Below are 23,721 nucleotides of genomic sequence, written 5' to 3'. Positions count from 1 at the left end.
CACGAGGGTCCCGCCAGCAGACCCTGAGCCGCCGTGGACAGCCCAGCTCGGACCGGGAACGTCGTCCTGAGAGCAGGCGAGATTTCCCCGTCGCACGCCTTCCCGCGGCTGAGCCGTCCTTGTTCCCTGTGGTTAGCAGCGAAGCCCTAAGACAACAAAGGATTGGGAGCTTTTGTTCCGCAGAAGCAGAGAAGGAAGTGGAGGGAGTCCAGCTGTCAGTCAAAACTGCCAGGCGTGTCCGGGGGGGGGGAGGGGGGGGAAGGGGTGGTGTCCCCGCATCAGGAAGGTCTCGGACCAGGAAGAATACACTGGGCCACCTGCCACCAGGTGAGCCCTTCGCGCCAGGGCCCACCTGTCCCGGGAGCTCTGTGTGGGTCACAGACCCCGTACAGACAGGTCTTCCTCTTGTGGGGAGAGGGGACCCCCAGCAGAGCAGCTCCCTCCCAGGAGGCCCCCTTCTCCCTGCCCACCGGCCAGAGCATCGTCAACAGCACGGCCAGGGGAGGAGCGGGGCCGGAGCGCCGATCACGAACGAAAACCGTCGCCAAGAGCAGGACGCTGAGCCGGGCTTCTCCCCGAGACGTTTGAAAGCTTATTCGCAGAGATATGCACCCCCACGCTCACTGCGGCCTTCTCCACGTGGCAGGACAGGAGACAGCCGGCGTGTCCTTCGATGGGGCGGACGCAGAGGGGCACATGCACGCTGGGAACACTTAGCCCTCAGCCACGAGGAAAGGGAGAACAGTGCTGTTTGTGAAACGTGGGTGACCTTAGAACGAACATCAAGCGAAACACGTCAGACAGAAAGTCCGGAGCCACGTGGTTTCACCCACATGTGGGATATAAAACTGAGACTCAGACAGACCGCAGTGTGGCGGCTACCAGAGGGGGCGGGCAGTACAGGGCCAGCCCTATGGTGACACAGGGCTGTGGCCGTGGGTGGTGGGCACACGGTGCCATCTACAGAGCATGTGTCGCACGTGAAGACTGTGTGGTTTATTAATCACCCAGAGGCCCAGTGCATGAGTTCGTGCACAGCTGGGGTCCCTTGGCCTGGCCAGCAATCGGGGCTGATCAGGGCTGGCTGGCCGAGGGGAGGTTGGCTGTGGGAGCTCCTGCATTGAGCATCTGCCCCCGGTGGTCAGTGCACGTCATGGCTACCGGCTGGTCGTCTGGTTGTAACAGTTGTTTAGGCTTTTATATATATAGAGATGCCCCCGTACATGTAACTGTTAACAAAGAGCAACAGGGAGAAGGGCCTCACACAGGCTGCCACCATTTCTTTAGTAAAACTAAAAATAGCCCGGCCAGCATGGCTCAGTGGTCGAGCATCGACCTAGGCACCAGAGGTCAGGGTTCATTCCCAGTCAGGGCACATGCCCGAGCTGTGGGCTCAACCCCCAGTGTGGGGCGTGCAGGAGGCAGCCAATCCATGATTCTCTCTCATCATAGATGTTTCTCTCTCCCTTCCTCTCTGAGATCAATAAAAATATATTTTAAAACATAAATTAAAAAGGGGTCACAGGTTGCCCCCTGACTGACAGCCAGCTGTGCCCCGTGGGCTCAGCTGGCAGGTGTGGCCGGGAAGCTGCCCCGGGCCCCCCCTGGAGAGTGGGGCCACATGGGGCTCAGGAAGCCGTCAGACCCACCGCTTCGCTCACCCGCAGCCCTGCCAGCCTTGCCGTGGCCGTGACGAGTGGTGTCGAAACAACAACAAATATCCAATCCCAGGAAACTGGAACAAAGGAAGGGGCTCTGAGGATGCAGGGCAGGGACGAGCCGCAGCTCTCGCCAAACCAGAGGAACAAAAGTGCGAGGGGTCAGCCGAGCCCGAGAGCCACGGCCAGAATGGGCCCCTTGTGCGCGGCCGGAGGAGGAAGCCGGGCTGGGGCCACCCCGCAGGTGAGTTCCTTGAGTGAGAAGGGTTCATTCACATTTCCTTCTTCCTGGTACACACGAGGCCCCCAGAGCCAGCGTGTGTGAGTGTGTGCGCACACATGTGCATGCATGTATGGTGCCTGTGTGTGCATGAATGAGTTTCTGCATGTCTGTTTGTGTGTGTACACGTGTACGGTGCCTTGTGTGCATACATGTACATGCATGTATGGTGCCCGTGCGTGCATGAGTGTGCGTGCGTGTGTGTGTGTGCATGTGTGTGCGTGTGTGTGTGTGCACATGCATTCCCCAGAAGACACCTGACTGACCACTTCAGCGGTGGAAATGGGTGGCGCTGGGGGGATGGCTTTCCCGCAGCTTTGCAGGTGCCTCTGCGCAGCTCAGAGATGAGCAGCAGGGGGTCCAGCCGGGGGGGGGGGGGGGGGGGGGGGCGCGAGGCCCGCCCTGGAGGAGCCGCTCTGACCCGAGGCTGGGGCAGCGGCTGTGCCCCCCACCCCCCCACCCCCCGGTCACTCCCAAGACAGCGAGCTGGGCCTGTGGGGGCCCCACTGGACGCCCAGCGCCGCTCCGTTCCTCCTGCGGAAAGCGCCGGGCCTGGGAGGGCCCCACCTTCCCCTGCGGGTGGAGGAGGCTCACTCAGTCCTTGCCGTCGGCCTCCCCAGGAGCCTGTCCTCTCGGCCGCGGGCACTGCACGGGCACCCGCTCCCCCGTCTTCTTGAGCTCCCAGCTGGGTTCAAATAGTTTGTGCCCCACCCCCAGCATCCTCCCCGTACCTCGGGGACCACAGCCTCTACCCCAGCACCGCACACCCAGCTGGCACCGCACACCCAGCCAGAGTGCAGACAGACAGCGCGTGAAGATGTAACACAAAAGCCTCGCTCTCAGCTGGACATGCGCTCGGCCTGTCCCTGACCTCAGGTCACACACGCCCTCTGGGTGAGGCTCAGCCGTCGCTGCCCCACTTCACAGGCAGAGAAACTGAGGCCTCCCCCCAGAGGTGAAGCACTTACACCCAAGATCCCGGGGCCTCAGTGAGGGGCGTGCGGAGGGCTGAGGGCTGAGCCCACTGAGCCCCAATGACGCCCCTCGCTCTCCCCACTGAGCCCCCGCTGCCATCCCCTGTTTCTCTCCTGGTTGCTCTCCACTCTCCCCTCCTGGCCTGGGTGAGGGTTAAGCCTCAGCTGACCTGACCGTCTATGTTCTCAGGAATCCCCTGTTCAGCTTTGGTCCCTTCTCTCCTCCGAACCCAGGGGGAAGGGAGAAAGCTACGCACTCTGCAGAGGGGGCTGTGTCCCCACATCCGCAGAGGGGGGCTGTGTCCCCACATCCGCAGAGGGGGCTGTGTCCCCCACAACCTCAGAGGAGGGCTGTGTCCCCCACAACCACAGAGGGGGGCTGTGTCCCCCACAACCACAGAGGGGGGCTGTGTCCCCCACAACCTCAGAGGGGGGCTGTGTCCCCCACATCCTCAGAGGGGGCTGTGTCCCTCAGGTCCGCAGGTTCCTGGGAAGAGCGAGCACAGAGGCGGCATGGGGTGCGAGCAGCGGTCTTGGCTCAGGGAGGCCTCCGTATCTCGTTCTGCGCGACATGGGGAGCCCTGGTGGCGTTCGGAGGAGGACGGAGGCGAGAGACCCCGAGTTCCCTAAGGACAGGCAGCAGCGGGAGAAGGCCCGAGTGTGGACTGGGACACGAGGCACGGCCACGCCCACAGGCTGGGCAGCCAGGGGAGGAATAAGGCAACCCCCCCCACAAGGAATCCACCAGGCGATGGAAAGAACACAACGGGGCCCCGCCTCTGAGGCCTCGGGACAGACCGCGGGGGACGCACCGAGACCTGGGAGAGCCGATGACGGACAGGATGGTGCAATCCGGACCTCCACACCTTCCTTCTGGCACAGATGAGGCGGATCGATGGCAGCGGGGGTCTGTGAGATGGTGCCTGGCAGTGCCTACATACTTAGAGGTTCACACCTTCTTTTAAATAGATTTTTATTGATGTCAGAGAGGAAGGGAGAGGGAGAGAGGGATAGAAACAACAATGATGAGAGAGAACCATGGACCGGCTGCCTCCTGCACGCCCCTACTGGGGATGGAGCCCATAAACTGGGCCTGTGCCCTTGACTGGAATAGAACCTGGGACCCTTCAGTCCGCAGGCCCAACCTCGATCCACTGAGCCAAACCGGCCAGGGCAGTTCAAATCTTTATTACACGACACAGCACTGCTTTATTTTATTTTTTTAAATATATTTTTACTTAATTCAAAGAGGAAGAGAGAGACACACATCAATGATGAGAGAGAACCATGGACCGGCTGCCTCCTGCACGCCCCTACTGGGGATGGAGCCCATAATCTGGGCCTGTGCCCTTGACTGGAATAGAACCTGGGACCCTTCAGTCCGCAGGCCGACCCTTGATCCACTGAGCCAAACCAGCTAGGGCAGGTCAAATCTTTATTACATGACACAGCACTGCTTTATTTTATTTTGTTAAAATATATTTTTACTGACTTCAGAGAGGGAGAGAGAGACACACATCAATGATGAGAAAGTCATGGACCGGCTGCCTCCTGCACGGCCCACACTGGGGACCGAACCCATAACCTGGGCCTGTGCCCTGACCAGGAACCCAACTGTGACCTCCTGGTTCATAGGTTGACGCTTAATCACTGAGCCGCACCCATCATGTTTTAGAACTAGAACGTCACTGACGGTTTTGAGTTATATTCGTATAAATATTTGTATGTAAGACGCAAACGTGAAATCACTCCAGTACACGGGCTGCCCGCGCTGGGCCCGGTGGGGGACTCCCTGGGGGCTCCTTGGTTCTGGGGGGCCTCGCAGAGGCTGTGGGAGGTCCTTGATGTTTTGGGGGTGAGGTCCCCAGATCTCGTAAGTGTCTGATGGCACCCACTTTAGGAAAGTCTAGTGTTTGACAGAACAGCAGCCAGAGCTCCAAGGCCCGCAGCCAACACCACAGCCTCGTCTTCCTTCTCCTTCCCCCACTTCACAGATGAGAGCACAGCTTCAGGAAGTCAAACCAAGGGGTCCGGGCCGCCTGTCACCACCGGAGTCAACCAAGCAGACAGGGTTGAATCCTACATGAGCATTTATTCCAGTCCTGCCGGCAGCACAGGGAGCAGGGGGTCACCCACAAAAATCCGCTCTGCCCCCCCCATCAGCCACTGCTTATATTGGGGAGAAGGACAGAGATCACATGGGGAGCAGGCAAAAGGGTTATGCCAGACGAGCAGTTCACAGGGAATGCGGGTGAGCAAGGGCTGGGTCTGCAAAGGGCTTAGTGACATGCAAAGGGCTGGCGGCTCTGTCCCTGCGACAGGCTGCTCATCTCTCCGTGAGAACAGGAGCTCCCTGGTGGGGAGGACGGGCCACATTCCCAGGTGCGCCCCCAGGTCCCATGTGCGCCCCCCCCAGCCGGGTGAGATGTGCCTTCTCTCATCAGAACAGCACGATCGCGGCGAACAGCGCAGGATCCGTGTCTGACAACCAGAGTAGGTGCCCAACACTGTTCCTGCCCCGTCAGGGCCACCTGCCCAGGTTCAAAGGCGAGGGCCCGCCACCTCCCGCCTCCCGCCTCCTGCCTCCTGCCCGAGGTCACGGCCCCTGAAAGGCCTCAGGGGGGGAGGGGCAGTGAGCCATGGGGCCCCCGCAGGTTCTGGAGGACGGGGTGATGGGAAGGGAGGGCATCCCAGGTAATTCCAGGAAAGGAAGGGCTGGGCAAGCTCCCCATTAGTGAGGGCCCCCCACTCCCCCCTTCGCCCGAGGGCACAGGGGCAGATTCTCTTAGCCTCTTTGTGTGGCAGCGACTGTGGCGGAGGCATCGAGGGGCCACTTCCTGCTCCTGCTGCCAACACAGATTGCCCAAGAGCCCCGTCTCCTGGGCCCCGTCTCCTGGGCCCCGTCACCTGGCCAGGCCGGTGCCCACAGCTGGCTTCTCCGTGCTGCGGGGCTTGGTCTTTTGTGGGGCAGCCCCCCTCTCTCTCTGGGGAGCCCCCTGGAGCCCGAGCAGGGGCTCCCAGCCTCCCGGCCGCCTTGCTGCTCCGGGCCTCCTTCCTCAGCTCTCCCTGGCCCCGTCTTGAAGTCAGGGGCCGGCTGCCCCGGGCCTGGCTGCCAGGCTGAGACCCGTAGCTGCCCCGTTGTCCCTGCCCGTCTCCTCCCGAGGACTTTCCTGGGGCACGTGCGGGGCGGGGACCCTCCTGGGCGGCGCCTGCACAGACTCCAGGCGGCTGCACTGTGTTTCTTTGCCTCGGGGGAGCCCTGAGTGGCCAGGCTCCTCCCCCGTCACCGGGAGCTTGCGGATGAGCACTCGAGGCCCCAGGGTGTGCCCTCAGCGGCCCTCGGTGAGGGTGTCCGACCGGGCCTGCTGGACGCCGTGTTCACCACAGACACGGATGTGTGATAGCTGCGGGTTTTGGGACAAGAAGGGACTCGCCAGGACGTCACCTTCCCCTCCGCGTCCAGGTGAGCATGTGCCTCTGAGCCGCCCCGATGGTGAGATCTACGAGGTCCCGGCGCTGAGGCACCCGCTCGGGTGGGAGAGAAAGCACCCGAGTCGTGAGGGCCAAGGTGGTTCAACTCGGCCCCAAATAAGGAGGGAAAACTCCGCCTCGCTCTGTGCCTGCTGGCGGGCAGGGCTCCGTCTGCCTCCCTCCCACCTGCAGAGCGAGGTCGGCACCCACACCCGCCAGACGCACCCTCCGCCCTAAGGAACACGTGTGCACATGCGCGTACGGACACACACGGGGATGAAGGCGATGCGGGTGGAAGCCGGACAGTAAGTGGAGGCTGTCACTCAGGTTTTTTCCAAAATGTACTTGGAACGTTATATTTTAGACGGCGCCACCTCGAGGCTCACGTGTTGCATGAACCCACCTCCTACCCCTGACATACTTCCCGGTTCCTTTCCTCGTCCTCAATCAGGGGTGAGGACGCCCGGCCCTCGGGTTGTGTGAGTGCAATAAAGGCATCAGGTGCGTTCGTGAAAGGTCTGGCCAAACAGAGCCGCTGATGTTCAAGTGGCTCCTTTCGTGCGGCCTGAGGAAGACGCGGCAAACACCGTGTGGCCCTCGGCAGGAACCCGGTTCCCGCCCGGCACAGGGGCCACGGCCCTGGACTTCGAAGGACCACTGTCCTCTCATTTCGCCTCGTTCCTCCCGCCTCCCTCCGGCTTCTCTCTCCATCCGCTTCTCCTGCCGTCTTTCTGCTCACGGGGGCGCGTCTGTGCGAGCGGGCACCTTGTCCTGCCCACGCCAGTCCCCCTGAGAGGAGGCCGGAGCCACCATGAGCTGAGTAGGAGCGCGGGCCTCCTCGCCCCAGAGCCCCCAGCTCCTGCTGCAAACCCTTCGCTGGACGCGCGTGCGCTCTCCCGTTACGTTTTACACGCTTGGTCTTCCGAGAGGCACAGTCAACGTGGTCATAACCGTGAACGTCTAGTGTCATTCCCGATCGGGCTCCACTCCGCAGGGCTCTGCGCTCTCGGGAGGTCAAGCTACATGCTGACCTTATTGTGAGCAGCTCGCACCTGCAGCCACAAGCTGGGGGAGGGGGTGCTCCTCGAACCCCACCTCCCGGGAGCCGCCCACACCCGCTGACGGAGCCGGTTGCCTTTGTAGGAAATGAGCCTGAGGCCCGTCCCAGCCCCTGGCACATCACCCTGTGTGCGTCTTCACCTGGCGAACCTCTTACGGGATTTCCCGCGGCCCCGGCTGGGAACTGACGGCCCCGAGGGGTCACCAGGAGATTAGTGCTCATTGTCCACGGCCATCAATCACCCTAACGCTGGCATTTGGGTGAGCACATGCGTGGATGTCGGGAAAGCGCCCCCCCACCCAGTGGCTTTATTGGGGGGTGACTCTGATTCCCAAAAGTCTCCCAGACAAAGTCCACCAGCCGCTCCTGGGGCCATGCCTGCACTATCAGGGGCTCCCCGACCCGCTGAGACGTGTGGAACGAGTGGGATAATAAATTTCCACTTAGCGAAGCCGGTGTTTGCTGGAGACGCCAGAAACCGCCCGCTGCTGCCCCTGATAATTGTTAATAGGGGGCAATTATGAGCTACCGTTTACCCAGACCGTTCTGTCCTCCACAGAAATCTGAAAATCTCGAGAAGTGGTTGGTCCAACCCAAGTTCTAAGGACCCACACTTCCTGCTCATTCAGCTCATGGAGCTGCTAAGACTGTTCATGTTTTGAGCAACTTCTGTTGCAATAAATAGGAAAGTCGCAGATGTTCTCAAATCTTAGGTCACAGAATCAGGGGGTCTGGGAGGGTTGGGAGCCCTGCCAGGCGCTCAGGCAATTCTGAGGCTGGTGGTCGAGGCAGGTCGCTGCCCTGCCTGGGTTCAGGGCCATCCCCTCCCCATGGCGATGCCTGGGCTGAGCCACACCTGGTGGAGGGACACCTGGGGTGAGGCTAACAGTTCCAGCCCCTCCTCCACGGTCTTTCCAGGGCGAGGGCCAGAGATAAAGGTGATGTGACCTTGGGAAGGTGCCCCGTTTGCTCAGTTAGGAATTCAAAGGCAGGATAAGCAGCTGGAAGCCAGGGAGACACGTCTGATTAGAGCAGTTTCCCAGGCCCCTCCTGTTCCCGAACCTCGCGCCCTGGGCCTCCGCCGGCACCCCCGCCCCCTCCCTCCAGCCTTTTACCAACACGCCCTCCTGCCCCCTCGGCCTCCGCTGCCTCCACTTCTCCTTCTCCCTCATTCAGGGCTAAATTATTGAAAGAAATGTCTGTTTTTACTGTTGTTCATTTACGAATCAGAGGACCCCGATTTCTAGTTTCATTCATAAAAGTTTCTAAAGTGATCTGATTTTCTTTGTGGGATCATATATATTTTTTAAAATATATTTTTATTGATTTCAGAGAGGAAGGGAGAGGGAGAGAGAGAGAAACATCAATGATGAGAGAGAATCATGGATCGGCTGCCTCCTGCACGCCCCCCACCGGGGATCAAGCCTGCAACCCAGGCCTGTGCCCTGACCGGGAATTGAACCCTGACCTCCTGGTTCACAAGTCAATGCTCAAGCACTGAGCCACGCCGGCCGGGCTGTAGGATCATATTTTTCCTTTGTATGATGGGGACCCTCGCTGCTCCCTAATTACTGCTCATCACTTGTGTGTGAGATTTGGAGCTGGAACCTCTACAGACACAAAGATTTTGGAGGTCATGTCCCCGAGGACGGAGGGCGCTGCAGGAGGAAGAGACCGCCAGGTCTGTGGGGCGGAAGTACCAAAGGGTCTTAAAGACGGAAGTCAAGGCCGGCCGGTGTGGCTCAGTGATTGGGCGTCGACCTAGGAGGTCACGGTTCGATTCCCGGTCAGGGCACAGGCCCGGGTTGCAGGCTCGATCCCCAGTGTGGGGCGTGCAGGAGGCAGCCGATCCATGATTCTCTCTCATCGTTGATCTTTCTATCTCTCACTTCCTCTTTGAAATCAATAAAAACATATATTTTTTAAAAAAGAAATAAAGAAAGTGCCTGGCACATGGGAGCGTGCCCGTGACTAATGTGCAGCAGACAGACAGACGGACAGACAGACGAGGACCTGGGGACATCAGCGAGGACGTCCACCTCAGTTGTCCTCTGGGTCAGAGGCCACAGCAGGGAGGCCGCCCGGGAACCGAGTTCTCCTGAGTGACAGGAAGGCAGCCGCCCGCCTTCCCAGGAGGCCCAGCTCCACGGCCAGCGTCAGGTCTCCCGCCAAATCGCTGGGTTATATCCGTCCAGACCGGAGAGGGCAGGGGGCTGCGGTCAAGCCAAAGGAAATGCCCTTGGCCGCCATCAGGAAGCCGTTTCCAAGGCAACCCCGCACCAGGGCGGCAGGTGGGGCATTGGGCTGTGCCCCTGCTGCCCATGGTGCTCGCCCAGGGCCCGCCCCTCCGCCTCTGGTTTCCTCCCACGGGCTTTCGGGGGGTGGTGAGAACAATGGGTCTGGCCGATGTGGGCGAGAGGCGGGCGGCAGGGGCGGTGGACTCTGGAGCTTGGCGACCTCCCTAAGCGTGCAGCGGCCTCAGCTCCGTGTGGGCGCCTACCAGGGGCACCAGGAGCTCCCCGCCCTCTGCGTGCAGACCCGGGCGCAGGGAGGAGACCACGGGAACCGGAAAGTCACGGAGGGCCCGGCCCGAGTTCCTCAGGGGCTGAGCATCAACCTAGGAACCAGGAGGTCAGGGTTCCATTCCTGGTCAGGGCACAGGCCCTGGATGCAGGCTCCATCCCCAGCAAGTGTGGGGCGTGCAGGAGGCAGCTGGTTGGTGATTCTCCCTCATCACTGATGTTTCTGTCTCTCTCTCCCTCTCCCTTCCTCTCTGATATAAAAACATTTTTTTTAAAAAAGCAGAAAATCCCGGATGGATGCCCAGGGTCCTTGGATGTGCCTCAGAGGAGACACGGGAGCTGGGAGGGGACATGGGAGCTGGGAGGGGACACGGGAGCTGGGAGGGGACATGGGAGCTGGGAGGGGACACGGGAGCTGGGAGGGACTGGAGAGCAGGGGGGGCCCCTCCCAGGGCTGAGGAACCAGGTGTCAGGGCCTGTGCACCGCCTCCAGCTGGACCGTCGCCCAGGTCTCCAGGTGTAAATATAAAGCCCCCCCACTCCCATGCCACCTCCAGGGCCTCAGCACAGCCCCCCGATTCCGTAACCCCCGCTTCCTCCGCCCACTGGGCGCCCTGGGCTCACGGGGCCTGGCCGCCTCTGTTGGCTCCTCTCGGCCGAGCACAGCCCTGAAGTCTCCTCAGCGGCTCCCGTCCCCTCCACACCCCGTCCCCTCCCTCGGCTGCCCTGGGCCTGACACCCTCTCCCTCGGGTGCACCTCGGAAAGGCCAGCTCCTCTCCTCCTCCTCCTCTGAGATCAGGATTCTCCAGAACTGGGCCCCCCCTTTTCATCCCAAAGGCCCCCCAAGTCCAGCCCCAAAGGGCTGTAAACAGACTCAAACGGGGCCACTGTAACGTGGAACTGGAGCTGCCACCCGGAGGGGCGCCTGGCCCGTCTCGGACTCACATCTCAAGGCTCCGGAGGCCCCGGCCCGAGGCGCTCGCTCGGTGTCCCTGAACAAGTGACTCCCCTTGAGCCGGAGAAAGCAGCTGGTGGCGAGAGAGTCGGGGGCCTGGGGGGGGAGGTTCCCGGAATTCCCTGCTGGGGGACGAGGGCCCAGCACGCAGGTCTGGGCTCCGCTCAGGGTGGCCTGTGGGGTCAGGAATCATAGCAAAGGGACCCCAGGCCGGGTGTCCCGTGTTGTGTGTCCCGTGTTGTGTGTCCCGTGTTGTGTGTCCTGTGTTGTTAGCAAACATGGAGCAGGTCCAGCCACACGGTGGCCCAGCACCCAGGGCACTGCGCCTCCTTATTGTCAGGGAAAGGGGGGAGGGAATGGGGGAAGGAGTGGGGGGAGGCGTGGCCAGGCCCCTCGCCTGGCGGGGGTCCTCCTGCCCGCGGTGGAGGCGGAGGAAGCTGCCCCTCGCCGGCTCTCAGCTCTCCCCTGTCTGTCCTCTCACATCCAGGTCCCCTGGCACCTGCTTGGCGTTCCCTGAGGTCCGCTCACCCCCTAGTGGCCACGCCTCTGCCTCCTCCTGGCCACAGGGTTCCTGGGAGCTCTGCTCCCCCAGCCCAGCCAGGCCCCGGGGTGGGGAGGAGGTTAGGAATGACCCGGAGGGGAGGGCTCAGCCCAGCTTCGTGGGGCACAGGTGTGGGGGGCAGGGGGGGAGGGGAGGGGGCACCCCCGAGGGAGGAGACCCCGAGCCAGCAGGTGCACCTGGACTGGAGGAGCCTGCAAAGGGCGAAGGCGCCCTGTGAGCCCCGGAGAGAGGTGGCGCCTGATCGATGAGGAGAGGCAGCGCCTGGATCCTGTTGGGGCCTGAGGGGTTGTCACCAGGACAGGGACTGCCCCACCCCCCGAGGTGGGTCCCTGGAGGGCTGCACAGAGCCCCCGAGCCCACCACGCAGCATCCGGGCCTGTGACTCAAGAACAGATTTCCCGCCCGCCCAGCGGGGCTCAGGGGTTGGGCATCGACCCAGGAACCAGGAGGTCATGGTTTGCTCCCGGTCAGGGCACAGCCCGGGGTGCAGGCTCGATCCCCAGTGTGGGGCCTGCAGGAGGCAGCCAATCAATGACTCTCTCTCATTGATATTTCTCTCTCTGTCTCTCTCTCCCCCACCTCTTCCTCTCTGAAATCAATAAAAATGTATTTAAAAAGAACAGATTTCCTTCCATGAGAACGTGCGTTTCTGTCAGTTGGAGGGCTGGGTCAGGAAGCAGCGGGCCGGTCGCAGGAAGCAGGGCGGAGCCCCCCTCCCAGCAGCTGTGCCTGGGTTGCCGTTTTCGTTGGGGGGGGGGGGGGGGGGGGGAAGGATTCTGCACGCCGGGGCCCACGGGGTGTCTCTCCCTTGGAAAGTCCTTCTCTAGATCCTGCTCCCCGCGCCCTGCTCCCAGGACTCCTGCCCCGGGTCCGCAGGCCGGGCTAGAGCGGCAGAAGGAGGCCATTGAGGGAGCAGCCCCCTGAGTCCTTTCCTGGTCCGACAGGTGCTGCCTGGGGCTCTCCTTTGTTCAGAAGTTGTTGTTGTTTTTTTATTTTAATTAATAGACTTTCGTTTTGAGTACAGTTTTAGGTTCACAGCAAATCGGAGCAGAAAGCAGAATTCCCAGACACCCCAGGCCTCTCCACGCAGCCTCCCCTCAGCACCCCTGCAGCGCACACACTCGTCACTCGATGCCCCCCGACATGTCACCACCACCCAGAGCCCGGGGCCATCAGGGCTCCTTCCTTGTGATGCTCGTTCTGTGGGCTGGAGAAACGCCCATCATCACGGCCTCATTCCGGACAGCGTCTGCCTTAGAGCCCTCGGTGCTGCCGGCCGGGGGCTCGGTGCTGGAGCTTTGACCCAGGAGCCAGGAGGTCACGGTTTGCTCCCGGTCAGGGCACAGCCCAGGGTGCAGGCTTGATCCCCAGTGTGGGGCCTGCAGGAGGCAGCCGGTCCAGGATTCTCTCATTGATGTTTCTCCCTCCCTCTCCCTTCCTCTCTGACATCAGTAAAGAAATACTTTTAAGAAAAGAATCCGAACGGCTCTTCTTGTGACGCCACCTGCATTCGCAGGGCTCCCTGCCCTTGCTCTCTGCTGGTCCTTGGCAGGCAGGACACTGAGGCCATCGCCTCTAAAGGTTCTGACACAGCAGCCGCCCGGCGGCAGGAAGGCCCGCCCCACCCACGGGATGGGAGCCCCGGGGCCACGTCCGAGTGGGAGCCGGCACGGACCGCCGGGAGCCGGCCCAGCTGGGCCAGACACGGGGCAGAGGGGGCTGGCGGCCCAGCTCCCACAGAACCAGGCCCAGCCGGGCCTTCCGGTGTGGCCTGCAACATGCGATTCTACGAACTGGCCGCCCGCCTGGCAGGACTCGCTGTGACACACAACAGGGGCCTCAGACGCACAACCAGCAGCACCTGCTTCTTCCCTTTGGTTTGTCCTGTTCGTCCTCCCCGAGGACGCTTCCCTCGGATTTTAGAGAGAGACACAGAGAGAGGAGAGAGGAACATCAGTGTGAGAGACACGCATGGATTGGCTGCCTCCTGCACACGCCCCAACCAGGGCCGGGGGTCAGACCTGCACCGAGGGACGTGCCCTTGACCGGGAATCAAACCCGGGACCCTTCAGTCCAGGGGCCGACGCTCTATCCACTGAACCACACCAGGCAGGGCCAACAACACTTGTTTCAAAACAGGCATCGCTCTCCGAGCCCGCACCCCGACCGTCCTCTCAGATGCCAGCGGCTGAGGGCGAGACGCCAGGTGGAGGGGAGACGCCACGTGGAGGGGAGACGCTGTGGGGAAGGAGGGGGCCCTCACTCCAGCCTGCCTGTCAAGCACACCACCCAAATGGCGGAGTGGGGTCCCCCAGCCTGCTCCCCAGGGCCCCAGGCAGTCCTGCCCGCTGACCACCCTGCGGCCACAGTGGAGCCTACCTGCCCTCCTGCACAAGCCACCTGGCGCCACGCGTCTGCCTCACCTGTCACACGTCACAGGAGCCTGGAACCTGGGCCGGCCCCTTCGCACATCCGTCCCCCTTTCCCCCTTCTGCCCCCCACCCCCACCCCACACACACACACAACCTCAGGAGGGCCCTGGCCGCAGTGGCACTTGCCCACATGGGCCCAGCACACGGGCCCCCAGAGCGCCACGCCCACGGCTCAGACCTCCTGGGGGTGGGGGTGCGCCCCACGCAGGAGCCTGTGGCGGAGCAAGATGCGTGCTTGTGGCGTCGCTTACTTCACGCGTCAAAGAGGATAAACCTGGCACCCACCTCTGCGGATCTGAACGGAACGGCCGTCGGCCCTCTGCCACCTGGCGGCTCCGGCAGCTGCAGCCACTGGACCGTCCTCAGAGCCCAGCACAGGGGCAGGCCCATGGCCCCGCGCTGTTGGCCTGGGGGCCGCGCCGTCACGGTTAACCCTCCGACGCCAGGCGCGGGGGCATCGCTGTGGTCCCCGTCTAACCAGGGGAGGCTGAGGCTGCAGGACCTTCGTGTACCGTCGGCGACGCTGGGTCTTTATTGCTCACCAGGTGCCCGTATTGACCCGTTCCTTCCCCCGGCAGCCGGGGCGGGGGGGGGGGGGTGCTGTGATTATCCCCACGTTACAGGTGGGAAAGGCCACTCAGCCAGCAACATGCAGGCAGCAGAGTCGAACTCGAGTCCATCTAGCTCCTAATCCATCTCCTACAGGAGGGGGAGGAGCAGGGGGAGGGGCAGGGGGAGGGGGAGGGGGAGAAGGTACACATGTCCTGGGACGTCCCGTGAAAGCCGAGAGGATGAGTGTGGGTGCACCATCCCCCTGCAGCCCCCACAAGGCCCAGGGCCCCGAAGGTCAGCGCAGCCAGGTAACCAAACGCATCACGCACCAACCAGGGTGCGGAGCTGCCGCGTCTGAGGCTTGGACGTCACCGCACACACAGGCAAATCTCTGGCCCAAGATCCCTGGACGCCGGATGCTGCCGAGTGTTTACAGGGACCCAGGCCAGTCGCCCGCGGGCCGACTCCTTCCAGACCAACCATCTGCAGCCTCGGGAGCCATGACAGGCCGAGAAAGACAGGCTCGGCCGGCTGGCTGCCCCTCCCCCCTCCCCCCCCACCCCACCCCACCCCCGTGTATCCTTCCCCCCCATCCTCCCCTCCAAGGACCACCTGGGGAGCAGCCACGGGTCAAACAGCTGTGGGTGCAGCCTGACACCACAGGCCGCTCTGAGTCACCCCCTTTCACGGAGGGAGGGAAGGCCAACCCCACGCCAGGAGGACTTACGGCTCCTTCCGGCTCTCCGGTCAGCTGAGCGCAGGGCAAGGACGAGCCACCCAGCTGCCTCGGGTCAGCACTGATGAGGCCGCTGCCTAATCGTCCTCCCACCTTCCGGTTGGGCCTGGGCCCCTGAGCCTCCCGGCTCCGAGGGACCTGAGCTCTCGGCCCAGAGGACTGAGCCTCCGTCCGGCCCGAGCCGCTCTGACCCTGACTCTCCGGGAGCCGGTTCCCTCTGCTCTGGGTGGACCCTGCCCCCTGGTGTGGCTGCCGCGGGGACTCAGGCCTGGGCACGCTTCCAAGCTCAAATGCTTTCTGTTTTTGTTTTTTAATATATTTTATTGATTCCAGAGAGGAAGGGAGAAACATCAATGATGAGAGAAAATCATGGACCGGCTGCCTCCTGCACGCCCCACACTGGGGATGGAGCCCGCAACCCGGGCCTGTGCCCTGACCAGGACCGAACCCTGACCTCCTGGCTCACAGGCCGACGCTCAGCCCCTGAGCCACGCCGGTGGGTCAAGCTCAAGCTTTGCAACAGGCTTCCTGGGCCCAGCTTCCCGAGCTCCTGCAGCCTCCCCTGGAGACGGAGGTGCCTGGAGCTGCCCGAGGCTGGGACCCCTCAAGGGCGCTTTCAGGGGAACCCTGCTCTGCACCCCCAGGCCGACGGTCTGCTTTCTGGTCCAGAGCCCAGGACAACTAGAATCGGCGTCACCCTGTCCTCCTGGGACGTGGGCAGGGCCATTCGGGGTCACGTCCTGTCTAAGTGTCTCCCTTTCAAAGGGGCACCTGGCCTGGCCCTGGCCGTGGGGCTCAGCGGCGGGAGCCCTGGCCTGTGCTCTCAACAGTCACGGGTGCGGTTCCGGGTCAAGGGCACAAACCTGGGCACGTGCAGGAGGCAACCAATGGATGTCTCTCTCACATCGATGATTCTCCCCCTCCCTCCCTCTCCTTTCCACTGTCTGAAAAGCAATGGGAAAAATATCCTCGGGTGAGGATTAACCAAAAAAAAAAAAAAAAAAAAAAAAAAAAGGAAAGAGACCTGGCTTCCTGAGCTCGGGAGCGAGGGCCGAGGGGCCCGCACCACATCCGCCCGCACGCTGAGCCCCGCCTGGCGCAGAGCCGGCCCTGAAACCCTCTGCTGCCCGGTGGCTGGCATGTGAGGCCGACAGGCTCTTTGTAGCTTGAAAAGCCCCGATGCGAGCACAGCCGTCCTCACGTCCGAGCCCGCGGGCCAGGGCGGCCGAGGGCAGTGGTTTGTGCCCAGCGAGCCCCCGGGGGACTTGGACACCCCGCTAAGATTCCGGGCGACCCCGTGTGGACGGTGCGGTTTCAGGAGGAGCCCCTGGCAGGACCATCACCTCCCCGACACTCCGCCGGCGGCCGGGAGGGAAGGAAGAGATGCACGCCAGGGGCAGAGCATGAAGAAGAACTTTAATAGCTGCGTCGGTCACTCGCCTGGTCCCGGGGTCCCGGGAGGAGAGTTCTCCTGAAGCCACGGCCACCCGCCCGCGGTCCCGGCCGCGCCCTCCTCCGGGTGCTGAGTGGGAGGACAGCATGGAGGACAGCACGCATGTGCGGCTCCCAGGCCGCCCTCTCATCCACGCGGAACATCGACGGCCTTCCTGGCACCAGGACGCCGAGCAGGTAGAGAGGACGCCGTCGACGCTCGAAGCAGGCAGGGCCCAAGCGGGCGGGAGGCGGGTCCCACGCGGGCATCGGCGTGGCCTGCAAACACCCAGGAGGCGTCGGCCGCCGAGTCCCAGCCGAGCCAGCAGCAGGGCGGCCCCGGCCCAGGCACCGCGTCGGGCGGGCGCGGAGGGTCTGTGAGGAGCGCGCCGCTCCCGCTCCCGCCGGCTACGGGTCGATCTCCTCGGGGACCACGGTGAGCATGACGTCCTCGTTGCCCCTGCGGACGACCATGTTGAGGGGGCTCTCCTTGCGGATGACGTCGCTGACGTCGCTGGCGGAGGCCACGGGCTGCCCGTTGATGCTGATGATGACGTCCTGCTCCTTGAGGCCGCCGCTGCAACAGGGGACAGCGTGAGGGTCCCGCGCCCCCGCCGCACAGCGCAGCCCCAGCTCTCCGCACCACCGCCCCATCCCCTCTCGCAGGCCCGGCCGCGTCCCAGCCATCCTCACGCGGACGCTGGCGTTCGAATGGCATGGCCTTTTCATGCCTCTTTTCAGCTACTCGTCTCCTGACAAATGTTTCCCGACATTTAAAAACGCAAAACCGATTGTTAGCCGACGGGCGGCCCAGACGCAGGCGGCCCACCAGGCCCCGGGCAGTGCGCTGGCCCGTCCGCGCCTCCCTCTGGGCCCGGTCGGTAAGGTGACACGGCCTGCTGCCGGCTGAGCTGTTTCCTCGGCAGGACCCCTGCCCGGGGCCTCGGGACCCGCCCGCCCGCCCGGGAGGCGCCTAGCGAGTGGGCAGCCCTCTCCACCTGACGCCCACGTGAGGCCAGGGCTCCTGGCGGCGGAGTCCTGAGCTCTCCAGGTCGGACGGCCCCATCCTGTCGGGGACCCTCACAGTGGCCTGAGCTGACAGGGCCCCGGAACCGCAGGAAGTCAGGGAACGGGAGAACGCTCGGACTCACGCTTCCGCTGGCGTGTCGGGAATGACTTCGATGATGTACGCCCCCGAGAGCACGTCCGGGAAGTCTCGGTGGTGGTCCCTCAGCTCCTTGGCCTTGCTGCTGGGGGGGGGGGGGGGAAGGGACCTCATAAGCGAGCGACACCGCCCCCCTCCCCGCAGCCCCCCAAAACCTCCGCCCCTGGCTCCTCCTCCGTCCCGATTCTAACATAAAACCCCGGGAGTTCTGGCTCTGCTTCCAGCCGCCCGTCTACAAGACGCAAAGATTTACTGGGTAACAAACATTAAGAGGTTTCATCAGTCCGTCAATTGTATTTACTTTATTTATTTTCTTTTCTTATTACTGACGTCAGAGAGGGAGGGAGAGGGAGAGAGAGAAACATCAATGATAGGAGAGGCTCGTGGATCGGCCGCCTCCTGCACGCCCCCTTCTGGGGATCAAGCCCGCAACCCGGGCCTGTGCCCTTGACCGGAATCAAACCGTGACCTCCTGGTTCCTAGTTCGACGCTCAACCACTGAGCCACCCGGCCGGGCTCCATTGATTTTAGTCATGAATTGGCAGCAGCTGCCGCCGGAGGAGTCGGCAGGGTAAGCGGTCGGCTGGCTGGGAGCCTCGCCCTGCCACTCGCTCTCTGTGTGATCTGGGCCTCACTTGGCTCAAACGTGAAACAGGGACGATGCCTCACCCTCGGGCACGGAGGTGGGAGGGCAGTTGGGGTCCTCTGGCTGCAGCACGAGGCCGTGCCTGGCACAGCGCGGGCAGGAGACACCCGGCGGCTGGCGTCACCGCGGCCAGATCAGTGCCGCCCACGTCCCAGTCTCGACACCCACTGAGTCACTCGGCCCTCACCCCTCGCCCGGTGCCGGCGGCTGCCTCACCCCGACAGCAGGAAACCGAGGCCAGCTCGTCCCACAGCCCCACGCCGGCGGGAAGCAGCAGAGCCCGGCCAGAACCCCGGAGGTGGCCGGCTCACGCCTGCTCCCCGCGGGCGAGGCCGGACGGGTGCACCGTTCGTCGCTGCTGAGAAGGGACCGGCCTCCGTAACACGGATCCAACCTACAACGCGGGCTCACAACCAGCGACTGTGAGCCAGTTCCAGCAGGAACGTACTGACGTCCATACGTGACCCAGTGTCAGCCACACCCCTGGTCACGGGGACCCATGTGGTGACGTCAGACCTTGTCACCGACGGAGGCAAACCCCAGCCTGTCATGGGCCTGGCGGCCACGTGCCCCACCTCCTCCAGCTCCGGGAAAACAAGCCCCGGGCGAGGGCCTGCCCGCATTCCAGAGCCACAGCCCCGGGCAGCTGGCGGAGGGCACCGGGCGGAGGGCACCTGGGCACTCCCGGAATGTGGGCGGAGGCCCGGCCTGCGGCAGTGACCGCGCCCCCGCCATCCAGGCTGCCTGCAAAACAAGGCAGAACTTTCCAGAAGGAAGGACCCGCTCAGACACAGAAACAAACTGAAAGGTGAAAGGAGGGGTCATCCGGCCGCGTGGCTCAGTGGTTGAGCATCGACCTAGGAACCAGGAGGTCAGGGTTCGATTCCCGGTCAGGGCCCAGGCCCGGGTTGTGGGCTCCATCCCCAGTGGGGGGCGTGCAGGAGGCAGCCGGTCCGTGATTCTCTCTCATCATGGATGTTGCTCTCTCTCCCTCTCCCTTCCTCTCTGACATCAATAAAAATATATTTTTAAAAAATAAAAATAAAACGAGGGGCCCAGGAGAACGGCCCCTCCTCTCTCCTCAGGCGACACACGTCCCACCAGAGGCGGGGTCCCCGGGCAGCGTGAGCCCCTCCTGCCGAGGCGCCAGGCGAGCACGTCCGAGGCTCAGGTTCCTTACAAGCAACACACACCTCCCGGGACCCACCTGGACGTGAGCGAGAGCATCCGGATGCCGATATACTTCTTCTTGGTGACGGCTTTGCCTGGGGGCAGCAGGGGACAGCGCGTCAGCCCGGGTGACGCTCGATCAGCCCCCCACCCCACCCCCCCACCCCCGTCTGCAGGACTCAGCTTAGGAGACGTTTCGGCCTCGTGGTCTCCCCGCTGCCCCTCCCCTCACTCCCTACCCGGCTCCTGCCTCATTTTCCGGGAAGCCCTGTTGCCATCCGGAATCATCTGGTTTGTTTGTTTCCTGTCCGCCTCCCCTGGCCCAGGTGGAAGGTGAACATCACACCTTCAGGGACCCCCCACTGGGCCTGAGCAGATGGGCCCCCACGTTTGTGGAATGAATGACCCCCCAATCTCAGCAGAAATGGGACTAAATCCCACCGGCGGGGCCAAGGCCTCTCAGGACACACGTGACTGAGGAGCTGCATGGGGGGGGGGGGGGTCCCCTGGGATCCAGCCGGCACCCATCACCCTCACGGACGCTCACGGGCCTTGGGCCGTGACCCCAAATCTCTGGGCTCGAATCCCGGGGCTCAGGACACGCGCCCCATCCCGTCCTGAGTAACAGAGCTGGGGTCCTGGGGTCCCGTCCCTGCCGGGTCCCGGGGAGCGGCGCCTCAGGCCTGCACCACGCCCCCCACGCCCCCCACGCCCCCCACCGCGGCCGGCCGCTCGCGTCACCTTTGGCCTGCCGGTCGTGGGACTCCGTGAGGAACTTTTTAATCTTGTCCGACGGGATCGCAAAGGCGATGCCGGCCGTCACTTTCAGGGTGTTGATGCCAATCACTTCGCCGTCCTGAAAGGCAAGACAGAAATGGCTCCCGGGCCCACAGGTTCCCCTGAAGATGCTCCCGGGAGGGGGGGGGTCATGGAAGACGTGGGGGGCTGGCAGGAGGGGCTCCGGGCCCTGGGGGTGGGGGCAGGCGTCATCGGGCAGCTGAGTCTCGCTCAGCAAAGGGACCTGCACACTCGGGCCCCTCGGGGACCACCGGCCGTGAAAACCGCCTCAGGTGCGGTTTCAGGACACATAACCCTCGGAGCGCCGAGTGCGTCCACACCCCTCTTCTCCGTGGCCGGTCCCCTCAGGTGCCCGCTGGCGGGAGGGTGGGCTGACCCCCCATTTCCAGAAAATGCAGCTCGGGCAGCAGCCTTGGGGCCGAAGGGGGCGGGGGTGAGGGGCACCATGGCCTCACTTCCGGGCTGGTCTCCCCTCGCTTAGGTCATGGGATAGGCCGTTACAGGGCGCTCTGATGCCAGTGAGCCCGCCGTCGAGCCAACGCCGCTCGTGGGGAATGGCCTGGGGTAACAGGACCCCTCATGCCAGGCAACCATTGTTCCCGCACCATCGTTAGGGGGTGTTCACCTCGGGATGGAATGGGGAGCCGGCCCAGAGCACACATACACCCCTCCTTGCCTCTTCCCGCAGCCAGAGAGGTCAGCCCCCAGCCCCGCGCCTCGCCTGTGAGTGAGGGGTGAGCGGTGACCCCTGTGAAGGGTGAGCGGTGATCCCTGGAGGGGTGAGGGGTGAGGGGTGACCCCTATGAGTGAGGGGTGAGGGGTGACCCCTATGAGTGAGGGGTGAGGGGTGACCCCTATGAGTGAGGGGTGAGGGGTGACCCCTGGAGGAGGAGGTGAGCGGTGAATGAGGGGTGAGTGGTGAACGAGGCAGGATCGTGTCGGGAAAGAAAGCGCAAACCACACGCTGGAAACCAGAGTCCTTACCAGGTTCACCAGGGGGCCGCCCGAGTTCCCGTACTGCAAGCAAACACAGGAGCGTCAGCAGCGTCCCCGAGGCCCCACCTCCCTCCCTGCCCGCAGGCGCCTGCGTGCGGCTGCCTGTCACCTGTGCCTGTCGCCCTAGTATTCTGCTGGGAAAGAAGGGCCTGAACCATTTCCAGGGAGTTTTAGATTCGCCATAATCGGATTGTTTTCCTCAAAGCTCAGAGGCTAACTCTGAACTCCCTACAACACCCCACAACCTTCCCTTCCAGGGTCTCAGCCTGCACAGCCCCGGCTGTGGGACCCCTAAACCCCGCCCGGCGAGTTTTATTCCCGTTGCTTCGTGCAGAGCGGGAGGGAGCTTGGGAATGAACCCCGAGAGGCAGCCAGGCCGGAAACACGCTGCGTTCCTTATTCACACACAGATGTGGGGGTTCCTTATTCACACACAGATGTGGGGGTTCCTTGTTCACACACAGATGTGGGGGTTCCTTGTTCACACACAGATGTGGGGGTTCCCTATTCACACACAGATGTGGGGGGACGTGGCTTTTACAAACGTCAGCCCTTCGGGGAGACACAGGAAGTGGGGAATGTGATCTAGAAAAGATTCCACACGTGAGAGTGAGGAGCAGCCCCGGCCTCATCAGACTCCGACTAGGGCAGGGGTACCGCTCAGGTGCACCCCAAGGCACAGCGAGCCCCCCCTGCCGGGCACTGCAGGGTCTATGCCGGGGGGTGGGGGGGACCTCTGGCTACAGAGCGTGGCCGATCTAAAGTCCCTGCAGCCCGGCCAGCGGGGCTCACTGGTTGAGTGTCGACCTATGAACCAGGAGGTCAGGGTTGGATTCCTGGTCAGGGCACAGGCCCGGGTTGTGGGCTCCATCCCCAGTGTGGGGTGTGCAGGAGGCAGCCGATCCATGGTTCTCTCTCCTCAGTGATGCTTCTATCTCTCTCTCTCCCTTCCTCTCTGACATCAATAAAAATATATTTAAAAAAATAAAAATTAAGTCTCCTTCCCAGCAGTCCCTGCGGGTGGCTAAGGGCCGAGCCTCCTGCTCCCGGAAACCCCTTGCACGGACGGCACCTTGGGGCTCAGACCACACCCTGGATCCCCAGCCTGACCCCCGAGACCCACAGGACCCCGCCGGCGGGCTCACGTTGATGATGGCGTCCGTCTGGATGTAGTCCATGTCCGAGTTGCGCAGCCCCAGCTCCTTGCCGCCGCGCTGCGTGGTGCTGACGATGCCGGTGGTGACCGTGTTCTGCAGGGAGAACGGGCTCCCGATGGCGACCACGAACTCGCCCGGCCGCAGCTCCGAGGAGCGGCCCAGCAGCAGCACCGGCAGCTTCCCCTGGAACACACGGCGGGCATGGTGCTGGGCGCGGGTCGCGGGGGGCCTCACCGCCTCCGGCCTGCACACTGGGCTCAGCCCGTCCCTCCCTGGCCCCGCCTTCCCTTCCTCCCCCACCCCATCCCCGCCCTCCCCCCCCAGGATCCTCCCCCCACCCCAGCGCTGCCGCTGTGGTGAGCGCCGAGGCCGCGCCAGGGAGCACCTGGCAGGGTCGCTGGCGGCACCTGGGGTCTCGGCCCATCTCGGAGCGCTCAGCGCGGACCCGCTCGGAAACCCTGGGACCAGGGGACCGAGGGAGACGCCCTCCAGATGTGGGGCCACGCTGCCTGGGGTTCCCCGAGAGCACTCCCGGGGGAGGGCCAGGCTGGAGCTGCCCCACAGGCACACCCTCCGGCCGGCAGGCGGAGCAGCGAGGGCCGGGCGCACTGACCACTGACCCGGTTTGGCGCTTCCTGTGCGAAGCACACGCCACCTGGTGAGGGGCGGGGGCGGGCGGGGCGGCCAGGACCCCCAGATGCCAAAACAAGGGGGGGCTCTCTCCTGGTCGGGAAAGGCCCCTGACAGCTCTGCTCCTGCCAGGCAGGCTGAGCACAGCCGATCCGGATGCCCGTGCAGGCGGCAGAGGGAGCCCCAACAGCTCCTCACGGACAGAGTAAGGCCGCTCAGGGCTCCGGCTGAAGAGAGCCCAGCTCCCATGAGGGGGCCCTGGGCCCCCACCTCCCGCCCCCGCCCCCCAGGGCCAAGGAGTCCTTTTTGCCTCTGTCCTCTGAGTGCAAGCGAGCAGCTGCCCCAAACCACGTGGGCCCAGAAGCCACGCCCAGCCAAGGCCGCGTGCGAGTCACCATCCGGGTCCTCACATCTGTCCACCCCCAGAAAGGAAGAAGCAAGGGGGTCCGGAGGGTGGGCTGGGGCAACCAGCTCTGATTCAGCACGTCCTCTGCCGGGGACGGAGCAGACACCGGCTGATGGGCC

General features: G+C 63.6%; 1 protein-coding gene and 1 long non-coding RNA gene across 3 annotated transcripts in view; both read right to left on the bottom strand.

The window, feature by feature from the left end:
- Positions 1-13,487: 13,487 nt before the first annotated feature.
- On the bottom strand, positions 13,488-15,383 carry LOC139022216 (uncharacterized). The gene is made up of 3 exons (XR_011473612.1): positions 15,195-15,383; positions 14,201-14,614; positions 13,488-13,721 (listed from the first exon to the last, which is right to left on the bottom strand). It is a non-coding gene; the product is annotated as an uncharacterized lncRNA (long non-coding RNA).
- Positions 15,384-16,600: 1,217 nt separating this feature from the next.
- Positions 16,601-23,721, bottom strand: part of HTRA1 (HtrA serine peptidase 1) — a 34,626-nt gene continuing 27,505 nt past the window's right edge. Inside the window, exons 4-9 of one of the 2 annotated variants that reach the window (XM_070432049.1) lie at positions 22,555-22,749; positions 21,398-21,430; positions 20,357-20,471; positions 19,653-19,710; positions 17,786-17,884; positions 16,601-17,211 (exon numbers count right to left, since the gene is read on the bottom strand). In XM_070432049.1, coding sequence (XP_070288150.1) covers positions 17,043-17,211; positions 17,786-17,884; positions 19,653-19,710; positions 20,357-20,471; positions 21,398-21,430; positions 22,555-22,749 — 669 coding nt within the window. In that variant the 3' untranslated portion in view covers positions 16,601-17,042. The remainder of the gene's footprint in view (positions 17,212-17,785; positions 17,885-19,652; positions 19,711-20,356; positions 20,472-21,397; positions 21,431-22,554; positions 22,750-23,721) is intronic. The other variant, XM_070432050.1, reaches the window with a different exon arrangement.

The sequence above is a fragment of the Myotis yumanensis genome, unplaced genomic scaffold (genome assembly GCF_028538775.1).
Source record: "Myotis yumanensis isolate MYYU_CA2020_CCGP unplaced genomic scaffold, mMyoYum1.0.hap1 SCAF_13, whole genome shotgun sequence".
Classification (NCBI taxonomy): domain Eukaryota; kingdom Metazoa; phylum Chordata; class Mammalia; order Chiroptera; family Vespertilionidae; genus Myotis; species Myotis yumanensis.
The sequence above is the reverse complement of the archived record's forward strand: the minus strand, read 5'-3'. Positions and strand labels throughout refer to the sequence as shown.